Source organism: Salarias fasciatus, chromosome 17, assembly GCF_902148845.1.
Source record: "Salarias fasciatus chromosome 17, fSalaFa1.1, whole genome shotgun sequence".
NCBI lineage: Eukaryota > Metazoa > Chordata > Actinopteri > Blenniiformes > Blenniidae > Salarias > Salarias fasciatus.
The window spans coordinates 21,272,083-21,288,768 of NC_043761.1; the positions used below are offsets into that span (position 1 = coordinate 21,272,083).

Here is a 16,686-nt window from a genome sequence, read left to right on the forward strand (position 1 = left end):
AGCGTCCAGAGAGAGGATGTGTTTGCATCGGTTAAGCAGAGCAGTCTCTTTAGCTCACACTTCTCATGACCACTATATTTTTTCCCCTGGTTTTCTCTGTGAAGGTTATGCATGTTTGTATTAATTGTAAGCTTTTTAAGCTCCCTGGCCGTCTTTTTCTAGGAGTGATTGGCAGCGGCGAAGCTGTTTTCCTCTGGACTGCAGCTTAGCGAAAGGCCTCAAATGTAAATAGAAAATGTGGCAGCAGATTGCGGCGAACTGTGAGCCCAGATTAGGAGCTGCATCCAAAATGCATCACACACACAGGCACACACACACACACACAGAAATGCATGTTGTTTCATCTAAATGTTCCTCACTGATTTGCTTGGAACCATTTGGAAGCGTTTGCTGTCGTCCCAGTTATTCCTGGCCTCTCTCTGAAGCCCCAGACTCGCTGAAGAGCTCAGGGAAGCTGCACTGGGAGCAAAAGTCACTGCACGTTTGCATGTTTTACCATCTGACTGCTTATTTCTAATCTGCGGCTGCTGCTCGCCTCCCAAATTAACGTCAAAGCTGCAGGGAGTCACCCAAAGCTCCGATCTTCACTTAAATCCCTCCCAAGCACAGATTAAGAGGCAGTTTCAATCTTTAGAGTGGAGATTGTGCACGTGCGGAAGCCAGCGAGGACTCCGAGTGGAAACATGAACTTGCAGCAGGTAAAAATGAATTTATTACCTCACCTCACTGCTGTTGTGAAAACAGCGCCTCAGTCAGTGCTGAAGTCGGCAAGTACGCTCCAGCGGCGGTTTCCTGCCGAGGATTATTCCCCAGCTGGCCCGGGGTCCTGATCCGCCCTTCCTGCCCTTCAAATCCTCCCCTCACACGTTTGACCTCTGCTGTCCTCCTCACGGGTCGGGATGTGTTTGTCGCAGCGGGAATCAGAAGCCTGGAAATGCTGCTTGTGTTCAAAGAAAGAAAACACGCACGTGGTCCGGGTTCTCAATCTCCGGCCCCCCGGCTGCGTCGGACCCTGAGGGCTGTTTACTCTCAGCGCGATTTAGACGAATTATAGAAAGGCCAGACGTGCTCAGACTAATGCTGGACTCGCTTTAGAAGCAAATGGATCTGGAGAAAAACGGAAAACAAACTAAAATATTCAATACATTTAAATACATGATGGGACAAGAAGTGACCTTGAAAACTAAAGATAAGCCTGCAGTAAATGCTTTAAGAAACAGTTGCCGACTTCACTGCATTATGATCATGTAAAGGATACGACTTGATTTGCTGGTGCTGCCAATATGAGCCAAGTCCGTTTTAAAACCTCAGTCAGAGAAGCTTCTGGCTCTTCGTTCCAGATCTGGCCGATATTGGTAGAAACCGGCGTTGTGTGAGCGTCACAGATAACCCAGAGAGGAACAATGTCCTGCATTGAGCTTCGTTACAAGTCGACCTCTTTGTTTTGCGTGACCGAGCATCCTTCACACACACACACACACACACAAAGAACCACACATACACACACACACACACGTGTCCATAGAAATACATGCAAAAACCACCAGGCGTGTGTGAATGAACACTTATTGCATGGAGGAATAAGAGGCTATTGTACGAATGTGTGTGTGTGTGTGTGTGTGTGTGTGAGTGTGTGCATGTGTGTGTGTGTGCATGTGTGTGTGTGTGTAGCATGTGCGCTGCTGATGCTGTGTTTTCGCATTATATAAGCGCATTTAGTGTATCCTAAGATGTCGCATTAGGGATTAGGCTGATAGAGACAGAGCTGCAGATCGCGAGCGTTTGCACGTGCACTCACACACACACACACACACACACACACTAACACACTCCACATGCACGCACCTTTATTACTGACCGACCCAGAGCGAGCATGTGAATACCTTTGCTTTACTGTTTTCCAGTGCTGTAACCGTTTTTCTTTCAAGTTGACATCGCAGTCTAAAAAAACGTCCACATGTGAAGAACGTGTCAGTTTCACTTGACTTCTACTACGTTTGACTCCGCTGAGCAGTTTCCAGCAGATTAGCTTCCACATCCGGTCAGTCGTAATGCGAAACGCTCTGCAGAGGCCGATACGCCGCTCCGTGACGCTTTGTTTACACTCCTCAGCATATAGTCTGTCTCGCGATTATTTATTCATGTTCAAAATGCAGCAGGAAGCGCATAAAGCACCTTGTACATAATTAAACTGTGGACAGACGACGCTGCTAAACGTTGTGTAATCAGCGGGAGCTTTAGCTTAAAGTCTGAGACTGAAATGATGAAAAGAAAGAAGACTCTTGAGGAGTATGATATGTGACGGTGGAAAGGTCGGGATTGGTCATATACAGTGTAAGATGGTCTCGAAATGGAGCGCTGCGCTTTAATTTACCCACATTACAGTCATGAGCACGAGGACTTTTACATGACAAACTCATATGTGCTGTCAGAGCAGTGGATGTCACATTAGAATGAAAACAACCCACCCAGCAGCTGACTAACAACACATTTTACCCCATTTCAGCAGCCGAACTACCAATAAAAGAAAAAAATCCTCACCTTTAATCTGCTTCAAGTGCATCAGCTCTGAGTAAAGACTGTGTATTCGCTGCCAAGCAAACAGACGCAAAAAGCATCAAGCTTGCTTTCACTGGAAAAATTCAATAGAGAGAGAGATTCTTAAGAAGCAGACCAGACAGCAAACAACGAAGTATTAGGAGATAATCTGAAGGCAGAAGAGACGCCGCCGGATGAGCTGATTCAACACAGTCACAACCAGTCAGGCTGGAGGAAACCTTCCTCTACCTTCTCATTTATAAAGCCTTCACAGCTCTAAGCAGCACCGTAGCAGAGATCACTGGTCGCAAATGGAAGTTTACAACGGCTGGGAAAGGCCCGACTCATGGGAGTCCAGGAAATAAAACCATAGTTACAGACGAACCACTGCCATGGCAGGAGAGCAAAACCCACCCGTAAAAGTGGAGAGGCCGGTCTGCGGCGGGGCTGAAGACGGAGACCTTTACAGGTCCTTGTAGGCAAACTCCAAACACATTTAAAGGAATCGAGACACTCCCCGCACAAGTTGTTTTCCTGCAGGAGGCAGAGACTGTGTCGCCATCAAAGCCTCGCCTGGTTCAGCTATAATTTAATGGCTCAGAATAAAAAACTTTCCCGGTGTCCACTTTGGCGAAAGCGCCGCTGTAAATAATGCAGTCTGTGGCAGGCGTGGCCGCCACGTCCCCCGTCTACCGGCCAGCCGCTTGATAGATGGCGGGTTTTCTCGGGCTTGGATCTCACTTCATCTGTCTCTCTTTTCCGATCTCTCGCCGCCGTTCTCCCCGGCCTTGTTTTCCCGCTGTTCCTGTGTCATGGCTCACCCCCCCCACCCCACCCCCCGCTGCTCCGGCTCTCTAATGGCTCTCCCACCGGCTCCACCTCTTGTCTTTCCTCCCTCCGTCGTCCTATTTTCGGCCCCACAAAGCATCAATTATTCATATCTTTGGCCGACGGGAGAGCGATCGGCGAGGGCCGGCGGGGTCGTCACATTACACCTGAGCGTCCACCTGTGCCTCTCACGGCCCCTCCTGAGGAAACGTGCACATGCACTCGGAAGGAAAAACACAAAAAAAGCGGGCGCTGGAGAGCGAGGAGCAGGTACCCGAGTCACGTTTTCCTTCACATGGGCGCAGCGAAAGAGATATTCAGATACACAGTTATTATGAATTTATCAGGCAACAGAGGAAGTCTCCAGACTGCGGTTGTGTTATCTAACACACACACACACACACACACACACACACACACCGCCATGTGCATTAAGAGAAACCCTCAACTCTGACACGGAGTGAACCTGCAGCGCCAGGCCCCGGCATCCAGAAAGGCGTAGCGAGGCGGTGATGAAGCGTCCGTTTAGCCGGAGTTCGTCTTTGTAATCCGGGGCCCCGACAGCTGGACGCCGGGCTCATTTCCCAGATTTCAGTGAACACGGCAGCTCAGCTTGTTTCACCGGACATGTGAGGAAGAGACGTATTTTATACGTTAGAAAGAAGATTCTCCTCACATCATGTTCATTCATCACTTCACAAATAGTCTCGACGTGCGTTTTTTTTAAAGTTTTGTTACGTTTTTTAATACGCTGCTGTGACAGTAAACTCTCGTCAACTCTTCAGACCCTGTTTGTACAACATTTTCAAGTGAAATCACATCGTTTTCACCCTCTGCCTCTCGCTGCGCGCTCGCTCTGTGCGATAACATGCGTCCCCCTGACCTGGGGGGGGTCAGCCCTTCTGCTGGCGACCTCTGCAAAACATCGCCATCAGTCTGAAACCTGTAAAAACTCCCCAGTCTGCAGGAGCGGGACGCAGCGAGACGGGGGCTGAGAGGGGGAAAGCAGCCACCAGGAATATCGGGACTTAAGGCTGCATGAGTTACAGCTCAGCACAGCTCAGCGAATGAGTTACTGTTATGCAAGAGCTCCGTCAGCCCAGCTGGAGATCAGAGAGAGAGAGAGAGAGAGAGAGAGAGAGCAGTGGGGTGAGCGAGCAGCAGAGCACGAGTGAGCAGAGCTGAGGGACGGCAGGAGGAGGAGGAGGAGGAGGAGGAGTGGAAACAACAGCAAGTGAGCAGAGTACAGGCAGATTACAGCTGGATCTATCACATCAGACACATGCAGACGCTGTTCCCTCCCTGCTGCAGCTCCGAGCAGCTCCTCGCCGGCGTCATGAGCAGAAGCACACAGTTCTTCTTCCTCTCTCCTCCTGACCAGTGATATGAGAAGTTCAGAGAAGACGAGCAGAAGGAGGCAGCAAACTTTCCCCTGAAGGACCTCTCCACCTCCTCAGCGGCCTCGCCATGAGGCAGAAGTCTTCCTCTTCCTCACCGCCCGGGCCAGCGGCTGTGAGCATCCGCCTCTGGATGCTGCTGTGGCCCCTGGTCTGGACTCTGGTTCTGGCCGAGGACTGGGGGAACGCCAGCGTCACGCCGCGGCCGGTGGAGTTCACCGGGAATACGGTCCCCCTGCAGCCGGACCTGCAGACCGAAGCCCAGACGCCGGGAAGCACAGAGACGGACGTACAGACCGAGGCTCAGACCGAGGCTCAGACCGAGGCTCAGACCGAGGCTCAGACCGAGGCTCAGACCGAGGCAGGAGTGGAGATCCAGACCGAAATCCAGATCGAGGCTCAGACTCAAACCACCACCAACAACTACACAGGTTGGTAAACTCAACAACTGGACCGTCACTTCTGGAGTGCTTGAAGTTGAATCATGTTGATGTTTGATGATAAACTTGTGTTAAAATGCTTTCTGGATTTCTAAGATTAGACTGAATTTCAGAAGTTGTGTTTTCTGATACAAACTTCCTGCTGGTTACAGCTTTCAGTAAACCAGTACAGTAAACTCAGCCTCTTTATAATCTCCCGTGTTATGTGGATTCCAGTTTGCGTAAACTCTCTGGTAAATAAGAAGGATTTATGAGATCTGTTGAAGTGATTCTACAGAGAAAATGGAACTGAACTCTGTTTGATTTCCTACCTGAATCCTCCTTTAACCCTTTCCCCAGGACCCCATAAGGTCTGAGGCTCATATCTGAATCAAAAGAAGAAATGTTTTTGTTTGAGGAGGAGATCCGCAAAACTACAAGAGATGAGTTGACTTGCCTGTTAAGTCATCTGGAAAGTGTGATTTCAGGAGGCAAACAGCTGAGTGTTTTTGTGCGTCTTCACATGTGCTTCCCTCAGATCGCGGATATCCTTCAGGAGGGGCGTGTTTCAACGTTCTGTTGTTGTTTCGAGCCCTAAAAGGGCCGTTTGACGGCTTAAAAACTTAATTCCTCACGGGGCGGACCCACAGAGGTTTTTATGAGGCACAGAGCGCCGTGCTGAAACCGCAGGCTGCCACTCATTCCTCTCTCTTTGGAAATAAACTTTTCATTTGCTCAGTTAAGGTTTATTTGTTCAATCTTTTTCCGCGTAAAGAGGCTGAATGTGGCTTAGTGCAGTTTGTAAGCTTTTCAGATGAATCCTAAGCAGCTTTAGAGCTGCAGAACGGCACCATTTCACCATTTCTTTTCAGCTTTGACAAAGAAAAACGTACAGAAAAGAAAACGAAGGGAATAAAAGGGAACATTAGAATGCAGTGTAGTTCTCCTGTCCCCGTCCCGTCCGCGTTTTGGGGAAGTCGGGTTGAAGTTGGGGAAGCTGGACGCTGAGTGAGGCTGCAGGTGATGCTGGAGCCGCTCGGCCCGAAGGGGAAGCTGCAGCGACTCCCGCTTGACTTCACCTCCGCTGGAGCATGAGCCCCTCTCTCCCTCTCTCCTCTCCTCCACTCCCTCCTTTATCTCTCCATCTTCCCCTCTTTCCGATTCTGATCTGTCACTCCCTCTCTTCTTCTTTCCTCTCCTTCTAATTGCTTTTCTTCCCTCCTCTCTGCAGCGTCTTGTTTGCATCCCTCTCTCATCCCTCTCTCTCTCTCTCTCGGTTTATTTTATTTCTTTTTCTGCCGTCTGTTCTTCTGTCCCTCGCCCGCCCCTTCTCACTCGCAGTGCCCATATTCTCACGTGTTCGCACAAATAGCCCCGGGCAGATGACAAAACGCAATCCTCACGTGCCTAATACACACAAACCTTGCTCCCTCGTGCGCGCACACGCACAAACACGCACACACACACACATTAGAAATGGATGCACTCGGCCCAAAGGACGCCAATCTTCTTAAAGGTTTAGAGAATAAACACAGTTGCTCATTTCATAACAGCAGCTCTGTGTGTGACCGGGCGGGAATAAGCACTTTATACTTTAATAACACACACACACACACACAAACACACACACACACAGGTGATCAGCTGGCTTGCCACGTTGCAGCACATGCATGAATTACGCCACACCAGAGCTTTTCTGTGACGGGGCGTCCAAAAGTGTATGTCCTGGAGGTGTGATTACAAGTGTGTGTGTGTGTGTGTGTGTGTGTGTAAATGACTGGAGCATTAATAGATCATTTGTTTGCCTGAGATGTTGAGGCTGTTTACCTGCCGTGGGGCCCGATCAGAGCGGCGCTGCCGTCTTTCAGTTTTATTGGCTTTTTTTTTTTTTTTTTACTGCTTTCACTGTAAAACCAGCTCCAGCTGTCATTTATAGCACAAAGAGTTAAAAATAGAAGGCTTTTGTCTTTGATTCTGCAGCCACGTCTGAAAGCTTGAAACCACAAGGATGTGATGGTTCCTTCAAAGCGTTGTTGTCACAGGAAGTGGAGTACGTGTTGGCGAAGCCTGGGGTCAGACCGTGACCCGAGCAGAGGTCACTCAGGGTGGGGAAACATCTACCGTCTGCGGTCTGAAAACTTCTCCGCCTGCCTGAGAAAAAAAACAAAAACCGGTGTCGAAATCGATGTGAAGGTTTGGTTTATTGATCCTGGGAGTGCGGGATCTCAGACACCGTCGATAGGAGCCCTGATTCATGGCGCGGCGCGTCCAGGAATCCCTGCGTTCGCCGTTCCTGGAAGTAAATTGATCAGACTTCAGCTGTTGATGAAGACGCTCGCAGAGGCTTCTCTTTATAGAACCCAATATGAAAACTCCATCGTTCTCCAAATGAGCACGAAACCTTTGTTCGCGTTCGGGAACTCGTCTCCTGGGTTTGTTCGCGTTCCCAGAATAACCGGGTAAACAGCAGACCGTGCCGATGCCGCTCGCCGTCACTGACTTCCCCGTCGAGCCGCTGGCAGAGTCCCCGATGAGCGGCGGCTATTTCCGATTTGGAGGAGCCGTAAGCCTCGACGTTAACACGGTAACACAACCTATTGACCTGAGCGGAGTGTGTGAGAGTTAATGTTAGTGTTAATCCCCCCAACAAGAGCCTATATCAGTTACTTAGCAGGCAGTCTGCCTCTTTAATCTGCCAGAGCAGGTGTTCGCGCGAATCCTTTCTGCGGATGCTGCTGTTCTTCCTCTGCTAAGAAGACTTTTTTTTGTTTGTTCTCACCAGGTTTGCCAGCTTTAGATTTGTGGGACGCTTCCCTTTTTAACTGCTGTAGGAAATGATTCCCCCGTTACTGTTTCTGAATTGGGTGCTGCGGTGTGAAACTGAGCGCGGCAACAACAAGCAAGAAGCTCTCTGAAGCAAGCAGCAGAACTCCGCACTGGGTTTTCCGATGCAGCAGCTCTCTCACAATGACCATAAGCAGCTTAGTCTTTCCTCTGAGTCTCTTTAGACGAGATCGTCAGTAGAAAGCCTGAAACGTAAATGTGAAACATCACAATGCCTCTAATCTGATTAAGTTACGGCCAAAGCCAATTACCCTTGTCTATTTCAGTGTATTTTTAGTGGCAGGAATCCCGCGAATGGCACGCTAACACACAGGACTCCAGATGCTCCTACCGGGTGTCAGAAGAGGGCAACATATTTTGGAGCCAATTACTTCCGTCCTTTTGGGATCTGCTGCTGACCAGCAGAGCAGAAATCTGCCCTCACAGATTTATTAGACGGAACAGAGAGGAAGCGTCTTGATCCCGTACTGATCAGAGCCAAGAGGAGCGATCTGTGGTGGGTTTTTGTGATTTTTTTTGGTCAGAAAACTATGCTGGAAATGAGAACTGCTGTGTCGGAATATGAAAACATGAAGCCGCATCCCAGGGCAAATGCATACTCACATCTGAGCCACATTCAGGCCTGGTTTATATGATAGCGTGTGAGCGTGCGTTCATTACAAAAAAACTAACGAAAGCATGAAAGCTGCATAGTTTTCACCATCGTTTCTGCCGTTTCTGTGTACACGGACATTTTTTTCATTACGCTGTCATGTAAACGAAACCTTTCTGGAACTATAATGCAAAATAGGCACATTTTTACTTAGAACATCTTATAAATGTCATGGATGGATGGATGGATGGATGGATGGATGGATGGATGTTAACCAGACCAGCTGAAATAAGTCCGAACTCACAACGTGAGTGTTTCAGTCACACCTGCTATCGACTTATTCTGAATAAAAGCATAACACTAACGAAAAACAGCCAATAAAATCTCTTGACTCAAGGTAATTCAGACAGATTAGAAGATACAGGAAGCGAAGGAACCAAAAACTTCAATTCCAAAACATAATCATTTCATATTTAATAGGAAAACAAGACAAGAAAACTGAAGGGATGAGTTGTTTTTTTTAGCCGAGATCGAAACATCGTGCAGACTTTCCTGAGAAGAAATCCATCTAAAGACAAAAGGTACACTTGGATGGACACCCAGAGACACACACACAGATCCAGGGGTGTTTCTGTCAGACACACACACAGTTGTGAAGCTTCAGACAAAGCCTTCCTTCAGCTTCCTGCCTGTCAATCCCCGTACGGCTGCTGGCAGGGACTCAACTTCATTATTACCTTCCCACAGCTTCCAGCTCGCTGCAGAAAGTTTCCAAGCGAGAGTCTGAATGAAGCTCGTCTCTTCACTCCGACGGGAGGAGGACAGAGACAAACGAACACACGGAAAAACTTTTTTATTAACATGTTCTGTCCCGCCACGCCGACATTTTGAAACACGGTACTTCCATTCCCTTTACAGATTCCAAAACATTCTCAGTTCTCTCACTTTGATGAAGGAGTTCTGCTCAGTCATTCAGCAGAAGCCAGAAGCTCCAGCCGCCTCCATTCAGGGCTTAGCCCTGCTGTCCCTGCTCTGTTTAACAGGACAGATTATCCTCGGCCGCGTCCAGATAAAGCTGCTGGTTCACGGAGACGCCGCCTTTCAGCTGGAAGCTCTCTGCACAGTCAAACTGTCACCTGAAATGTGTTTCTGACACCGAGAGGACTCTCTAAACCCAAACGTTCCTGCGTGGAGGAACGTCTTTTGGATCATTTCACATATTTGCCACGCATGCCTCCGTGCAGGGACGGGGCGAGCCGAGCGGTACCTGAGAGGATTAGGTAATCGCTCGTGATGCGGCGCATCAGCGAGGTGCCACAGAAATAGATCCACCGACGGAGGGAGAGAGAGGACAGCGAGGCAAGATGTTCGCTTGAGGTCAGATCACAGGAGAGAGCAGCTGGAGCAGAGCGACCCGGAGACAGAGGAGAAAAACACAAGGAGATGGGAACACAAAGAGCAACGCGATGGAGCAAGTCGGCCCGTCTGCCAGGAACGCCGGCTTCCATTTGCTTCAGCGCAGACTTGAGTGTCAAGTTTATTTTTAAGCTTTGTTTATCCAGGGAAAACTGGCTTTTTCTGCCCTGATGTCTGAAACTCTGAGACGCTCAGTCGCCTGTTTGTACACGGCGAGGCGGCTAAACGCAGAGCTTATGAAGCTCTAAAGTAAACAAATCTCCCATTTCCAATAAGTCTGCCCATACGGGGACGAGCATTCGTGGTTCCCAGAGTGTGTTTGATCTGCTCACCCTTTCTGTGCATGCGAATGTGAATCTTTAATGCACAAAGCCTAATCTTTATTTAATCACAAACTATTCCTGGTGCGTCCCTGGCAGAGGCAGGCAGGGCGTGCATGTTTGGTTGCCAGTCGCGAGTTGCCAGGTTCAGGGGGGCCGGGGTGGTGTGTGGAGTGCCCCAGAGGCCTGGCAGCCCCGTCCGGAGCGCCGACCTGCGTTTTGCACGATGACAGAGGAATTTTTTCTCCCCTGAATGGGCCTGAATAACCCGGCCTGAGCAAACACAGCGCAGAGTCAACATGAAGCCTGCTCTTTGTGGAAACACTCACACACACTCACACACACACACTACCTGGACGCCAGCACAGACACACACACACAACATTGTGCAGCCAGCCAACCCCAAGAAAGACAAACTTGCACTACAACAAAGCAGCAAAGCCACCGCATGTTTGCTTGTGCATTTTGTGTTTACTACAGGAGCTGCGATTTATCATGACTTTTATAGAAATGAAAGCTTCTTCTTTTAAATATTTTATGCTTCTTTACACGAGGCGCTTCAGTTCTTTAGTATCTGAATCTAAATAACACCTATTTCTGTTAAGCTGCTTTCTTTTACAGAGATAGAAAGTCATTACACTTTCATCCCCTGCAAGTGAAAATGCAAAACCTTCATTGTGGTTTTTGCATTTGTTCACATGCTTGCAGTCACTGAAAAGGCAATTTTGTCGTGTAAACCAGTCTTAGTGAAGTTATTATATGATTGAAGTAATGTTAGAAAAAACTTTTAATGTAAAAACTGCATAATTAGGACAGCATCTCTTGAATACCAAAACTTTTCGCAGGTTTTGTGGAGTTTGTTGATCAAAAATAGCTTTAAGGACGAGATGGGGCAACATCTTTCTTAAAACCTGGACTAATTATTCAGTAGAAAATAAATTAAGTGAGGTTCAGGTGGCACAAAAAACCAGCTAATTGACAGCATCAGCTCATAATAAACACAGGAGAATAGATAACAGCTGTTTTGTGATGTGATTCTCTAATGGATCATAATTCATGTCCTTACCTGATCAGTGTCTGATGATCCTCCTCCTTTTAATTAAATATCATAGCACTTATTCAGATGCTAATTTTCTCGGCCTGGTATTCTTCGGGTGAGACGTTTGCTTCTCTCACACACAATGAGGGGATTATATTCCTTTCAGAACCGAAGCAGAGTTATCACAGAGGAGGATCAGGGATGTGGAACACAGTATGAATTCAGACTTTGGTTTAAGATACTCGTCACATTTCAACTTTGCAGAGTTAAACTTAACAGGACTGCTGGATTATTTCACTACTAAGTAAACAGATTTTTTTTTTAATCTCCTATTGCTGTACGTGTAATATAATGTCCAATATCGTCATAAAAGAAACTTAAACAGTGAAGATGAGACACTGAATTATTTCCAGTTAATGGGACGACCATATCCCACACCGGCAGGTTCTCCGAGAGTCGGGGCCTGTCCCTGCTGTCCCTGCTGACGCTGGAGGACCTGTGAAGGTCGCACCCCGAGGGGACGGTGTTTACCGCTACACCACTTCACTGTCACGACTGTCATCCCGGCCCCGAACCAGGCGGCTGCAGTGACGACCCTCGGGGTGAATAGATGTCCAGTCCACCTGTTAAAGGGTCAACGCACTTCCAGAGCCTCAGCTTGTTGGAGTACGCCGTCTAAGATCATCTATTCCGTTAGTTTAATAAAATACACACATTTACTACGTGTAAGAACATCTGTTTTACTCTGAAAAAGAGGCGCGGAGATGCTGCTGTTTTCCTCAACTGGCCCGTCACGGCTTTTAATTGCAGACTTTAGGAGAATTTTTTTTTTTTTTTTTTGCAAATTTGTGTCAGGAAATTCAGATTTTTTTGCTCACTACTCATTAATTTCCTCCACTGGATTGGGAATCACTTAATACGAGAGCAAGTGACAATGCAAACAACAGTTTCCTTGTATAAATGGGATCTAAAGCCTACAATACACACTTGAAACGTGTAAACAGGGCCTGAGCTGAGAGTGTGTATTCAGTGGAACAGCAAGCTCTCACTGGAGCGGTGTTGTTCGGGACATTAATGTTGGATCGTGGAGTGTCAGCTGACGGCTCCAGGTAGAAGTGCGTCTGCGTTCGGCCTCCGGCTGAGCCGCCGGCTCTCATGGCAGCAGGAAAAAGTCTCTCCGGGGAAAAAGAACGGCTTTAAAAAAGAAAAAAAAAAAAAAAACAACAGTCGGTCTGCTTGTTTCTCTGTACTGTACTGTACCCTTTGCGCACGTGTCTGGTGTGTGTGCCCTGATGTGCATTCATGTGTGTGTGAGGGAGGGCATGCTGTCATCTTCACACAGGGTCACGGGATCCTCTCCCTCACCGTCTCTGCCGCTGCAGAAATCCTCCCATCTGTCGCTCCTAATCAGCAGAGAGCAGCTTGCATGTTCACAGGGTCTTATACTCGGCCGGCATGTCTCTCTCCCTCACAATCACACACACACACAGATTACACTGACACAGCAAAGCAGAGCGCAGCGTTACACACCTTCAGGGAACTGCTCATTACGACCAGCGACGCTAACACAACTGCCGTTTCCTCTCTCTGTTCATTTCTACAAATGTTGCACGTGAGTCAGGAAGCTGCATGTCTGCAGAAACAGCTGAGTCATCGCTTCATGCAACAACGCTGAAATCATTTTGAAAAAAATAAAATAAATAGTAAGGGGGATAATCTGAGAAATCATGTTTTTTTGTGAGATTTCCTAAGAGGCTCAGAAATCCCCCGTAGCGTAATCTAACAATAGCCGCTGCATCACCAGACCTCCACGAGGCATCTGCCTGTTGTGGGGATAAAAATAGTGCTTTGTATCAGTCTGTCGAGCAGAGCGATTGTTCGTGTCAGTGTCCCGGCACGACAGCGGCGAGCCGGGCCTGGTGTTTGACACGAGAGGGAAGACAGAGAGCGCTTCAAAAAGGAAGCGGCGCACAGGAGTTGACGGAGTCGAAATCTTCCACTCTGCTAAAAACCGTTACAGCTGTAGGAGAAGAAAAGACGTCAGATCAGATCACAGACCGAGGAGAGGACAGACTGAAACGCCACGAGCTGAAATGAACTGTTAAACAGAACAGACGTGTGGATTTGGTGGATTTCTGGCAGTGATAAAGATGGTTAATGACAACATACTTGTTCAATTTGCTCCATATCAAAGATGTAAGGACAAAAAAATTACTCTCCAATATTTTAACATTATATTTAGATTGATTACATACCTGTTTAGCCACAGCTGCACCTTGTTTGCTTGTTAACCAGGTGTGCTGGTAGAAATAACTGAGGACAGGTAAAGACACTGCCCCCCTGTGGCCAAAGCAAGAATTCACCTGCATCAGTGTCTCCACCGCTGTTTCATACTCCGGATGTGTTCATCATCAGCTTCTGGTGTTCCCGCTCCCCAGGGCTGTCCTGCACGCCCGTCCTGCCTCCACGCCGGGGCTCCTTCTACGTGGAGGGCGGCACCGGCGTCTCGGTCGGCAGCGTCTTGGCCTTCTGGTGCCGGGAGGGGTACCAGCTCGTCGGCAGCGACAAAATCCACTGCAGCGTCAGGAACGGCAAACCACAGTGGAGCAACTACCTGCCTGTCTGCGAAGGTACAGATCTTCTGAAGTCCCTCCAGTGAGCTCCTTTATGGATTGGACATTGAGTCATTACGTACGTTCTAAACAGCGATCCCCCGGCCGGAGGACCGGGGGCTGAGGGTGGCCGTCCTGGCCTCGGTCGTGAGCGGCGTCGTCATCCTGGCCATGTCCCTGTCCTTCCTCATCTGCTGCCTTCAGGAGCGATCCAGCCGGGACCGGGCCAAGAAGGAAGGGCGGAGCAGGTAGGGCTGGAGACCGGACTGCGTTTTTGTTTGGGAAAGACCCGGCAGAGACGGTGAGGATGTTGGCGTTTCCTCCTCAGGCGCAGGGAGAAGCGCTCGGCCCGGCGCAGCGAGTGCTGGCTGGAGAGAGAGGAGGGCGACTGGGAATCCTTCCCCCCTCCCAAGATCTTCCACCTGTCCCAGAGGATGAACCCCCGCCTGGCCCCCGACAGCCCGCTCTACCTGACGGGGGGCCTGGGCGGATACGAGAACCGAGGATACCAGAGGTAGACTCGGTAGACTTGCTTGGTTTTCTGTAGGTATTGATCCGGGGATCGCTCCTCACCCGCTGTGTTTCTCCATCAGGAGTCAGGAGAGTCTGCTGAAGGCCTCCCTGCCGGGACTGTACCGCTCCGAGTCCCAGCTCTACCCCCACGTGGTCCTGCAGAGGGTCCCCACCCCGACCGCGCCGTCCGCCCCCTCGGCGCCGTCCGCCCCCCTCTACCTCCACCTGCCCTCCTCGTCCTCCGCCGCCTCCTCCCCGGCCCACGGCCAGCCGCACGTCATGGCGCAGTACCCCACCCCGACGTACCCGCCCAACCCCAGCACGGCCGTGCCCGCCTACCCGCACCCGGCGCCGGCCCCCATCTACCCCAACCCCAACCCCACGCCGCAGCGGCCGTGGCAGTAGCTCCGTCTCCTCCACCCCTGGAGGGAGGAACCTCGCCGACGGGAGAATCCCAGGCAGACTCTGGGAATCCTTTGGGAATCGACTGCATGCTCCATGAACTTCTGTAGTTTGGAATCGGCGAGTGAACCTTTTCTCTGGCAACCGAGACACAAAAAAAAAAAAAAACTTCATGTCGCCGGTCAAGGAAACAGCAATAACGCATTTAGGCAGCTCTGAGAACTGTTCCTTCTTCTCTGTCTTATTGTATTTGTTTGACGGCGTCCCGGGGTGCAGTTCATCTCCTCCAGGCCGGCTGGAGCCAACGTGCGGCGGAATGAATCTGCTTTGTGGTATTTTCCCCCACATTTAGAGGGGGGACAAAAGACATGAGTAGCAAACACACTGTGATTAAAGTGTTTCTTCAGAATGAACTGAACCAACCGTCTGTCTAATAACACCAGAACAGTCTCTGTCTTTCTATCTCAGCTTTTTTTCTCGTCGGTATTTGTGTAACATAACTGTTCACAGTAAAAGCTTGTTTTTTGTGGTCAAAGCCGGTCAAATACTCAGACGCCGTTGTGGGCCGAGGAACTTATTGACCCGTATTTTCGTAAAATTACCATCGATCGCAAGCGCGGGCACCCTGGAGCCCCGGGCGGACTCAGCCAATGAGCTGACGAGGAAAATCTATTGTAATTTTTAAGACGCCACATTGCAGGAGGTTTCTGTTATGAGTAACGAAGACGTGAGACACACTGTGAGACCGAGGCACGAAAACCTGCACTGAACAGCAGAGAAACCTCCTGAAACGGTTCCATCGACTCTGTGCAATGCCCCTTTACCGATAGCAGTTTTATTTTAATAGAGGATCTTTATTAGGAACACTAATTAATATGCACTTTATTGTTTTTTTAACAGCCTGTACTGGACAGGCTTAGATTTGTCTTTCGTTGTAAACTATTTCTTGTACAGCGGTAAGACTGCCAAGAAAGAAAATAAAGATTTTTTTTTTTTTGGATTTGTTTTGTTTAACAGCCTCTTTGTCTTTTTTTTTTTTTTTTTGGAGTATGAAAAATGTAATTATAGTTTGAAAAAAAACACAGAGTAGAGATAAACATAAAAATGTTGGGAAATACTGCTAAAAATGGATGGAAATCATAAAATTGTGGATATGACCATGTGGTTTTGAAGATGAATTTTATTTTGCTTTTTGAAAGTGTCACATATGTGTGAACACACACACACAGCCTGCTTGGATGAACCGAGGAACGAGCAGCATTCAAATCAGGCCGTACATGCAATGGAAATCACCTGTTCTGTGATTTTTTTTTTGCACATATGCAACAAACTTATTTGCATTTTGCATTTCTGTGCTTGATAAAAAAAAAAAAACTACAACCAGTGACACTTAACACCTGCTCATTTGTTTTGGTTCCATACGCATGTTTGCATGCTGTGGACGTCGGAGCTGCTGTGATCTGCATTGAGGTGAGAGGCTTTAACTTTTTAGCGTTATATAAATATGGGTTTCTAAAATAGTTGCATGATGGAAATTGGCTGCTTATACAATTTTAAGTAAAATACTACTTTAAAATTGCATTTTTTTATGCCATAAAATAACAAAAAAACTCCTTTTTTCTAGGAGTGTCTGTGTCTTTGCTGTCTAAATGTAGCCGAGTCCACCTTTTTTTGACCTTCAGATTAAAAGAGGTTTATGCATCAGTGCAGGCCTGAACACGACTGAAGATAGCAGCGACAGAACTGTTAAGCTGTTCTGTTTACCC

The 16,686-nt window shown here is 48.5% G+C and overlaps 1 protein-coding gene across 1 annotated transcript; it reads left to right on the plus strand.

Moving 5' to 3' along the window:
* Nucleotides 1-4,632: 4,632 nt before the first annotated feature.
* On the plus strand, nt 4,633-15,920 carry LOC115404160 (sushi domain-containing protein 3). The gene is made up of 5 exons (XM_030113380.1): nt 4,633-5,194; nt 13,832-14,023; nt 14,100-14,253; nt 14,334-14,519; nt 14,599-15,920. Exons 1-5 carry the CDS (start codon nt 4,834-4,836, stop codon nt 14,921-14,923), a joined length of 1,218 nt encoding a protein of 405 aa, XP_029969240.1. The 5' UTR covers nt 4,633-4,833; the 3' UTR covers nt 14,924-15,920.
* The last annotated feature ends 766 nt before the right edge of the window (nt 15,921-16,686 follow it).

What these genes read in the sequence shown, in the direction of transcription:
- LOC115404160 (XM_030113380.1), top strand. Translation starts at nt 4,834, where the DNA reads ATGAGGCAGAAGTCTTCCTCTTCCTCACCGCCCGGGCCAGCGGCTGTG. An exon ending in CTACCTGCCTGTCTGCGAAG is followed by an intron (nt 14,024 to 14,099) that starts GTACAGATCTTC and finishes CGTTCTAAACAG; the next exon opens with CGATCCCCCGGCCGGAGGAC. An exon ending in GAGAACCGAGGATACCAGAG is followed by an intron (nt 14,520 to 14,598) that starts GTAGACTCGGTA and finishes TTTCTCCATCAG; the next exon opens with GAGTCAGGAGAGTCTGCTGA.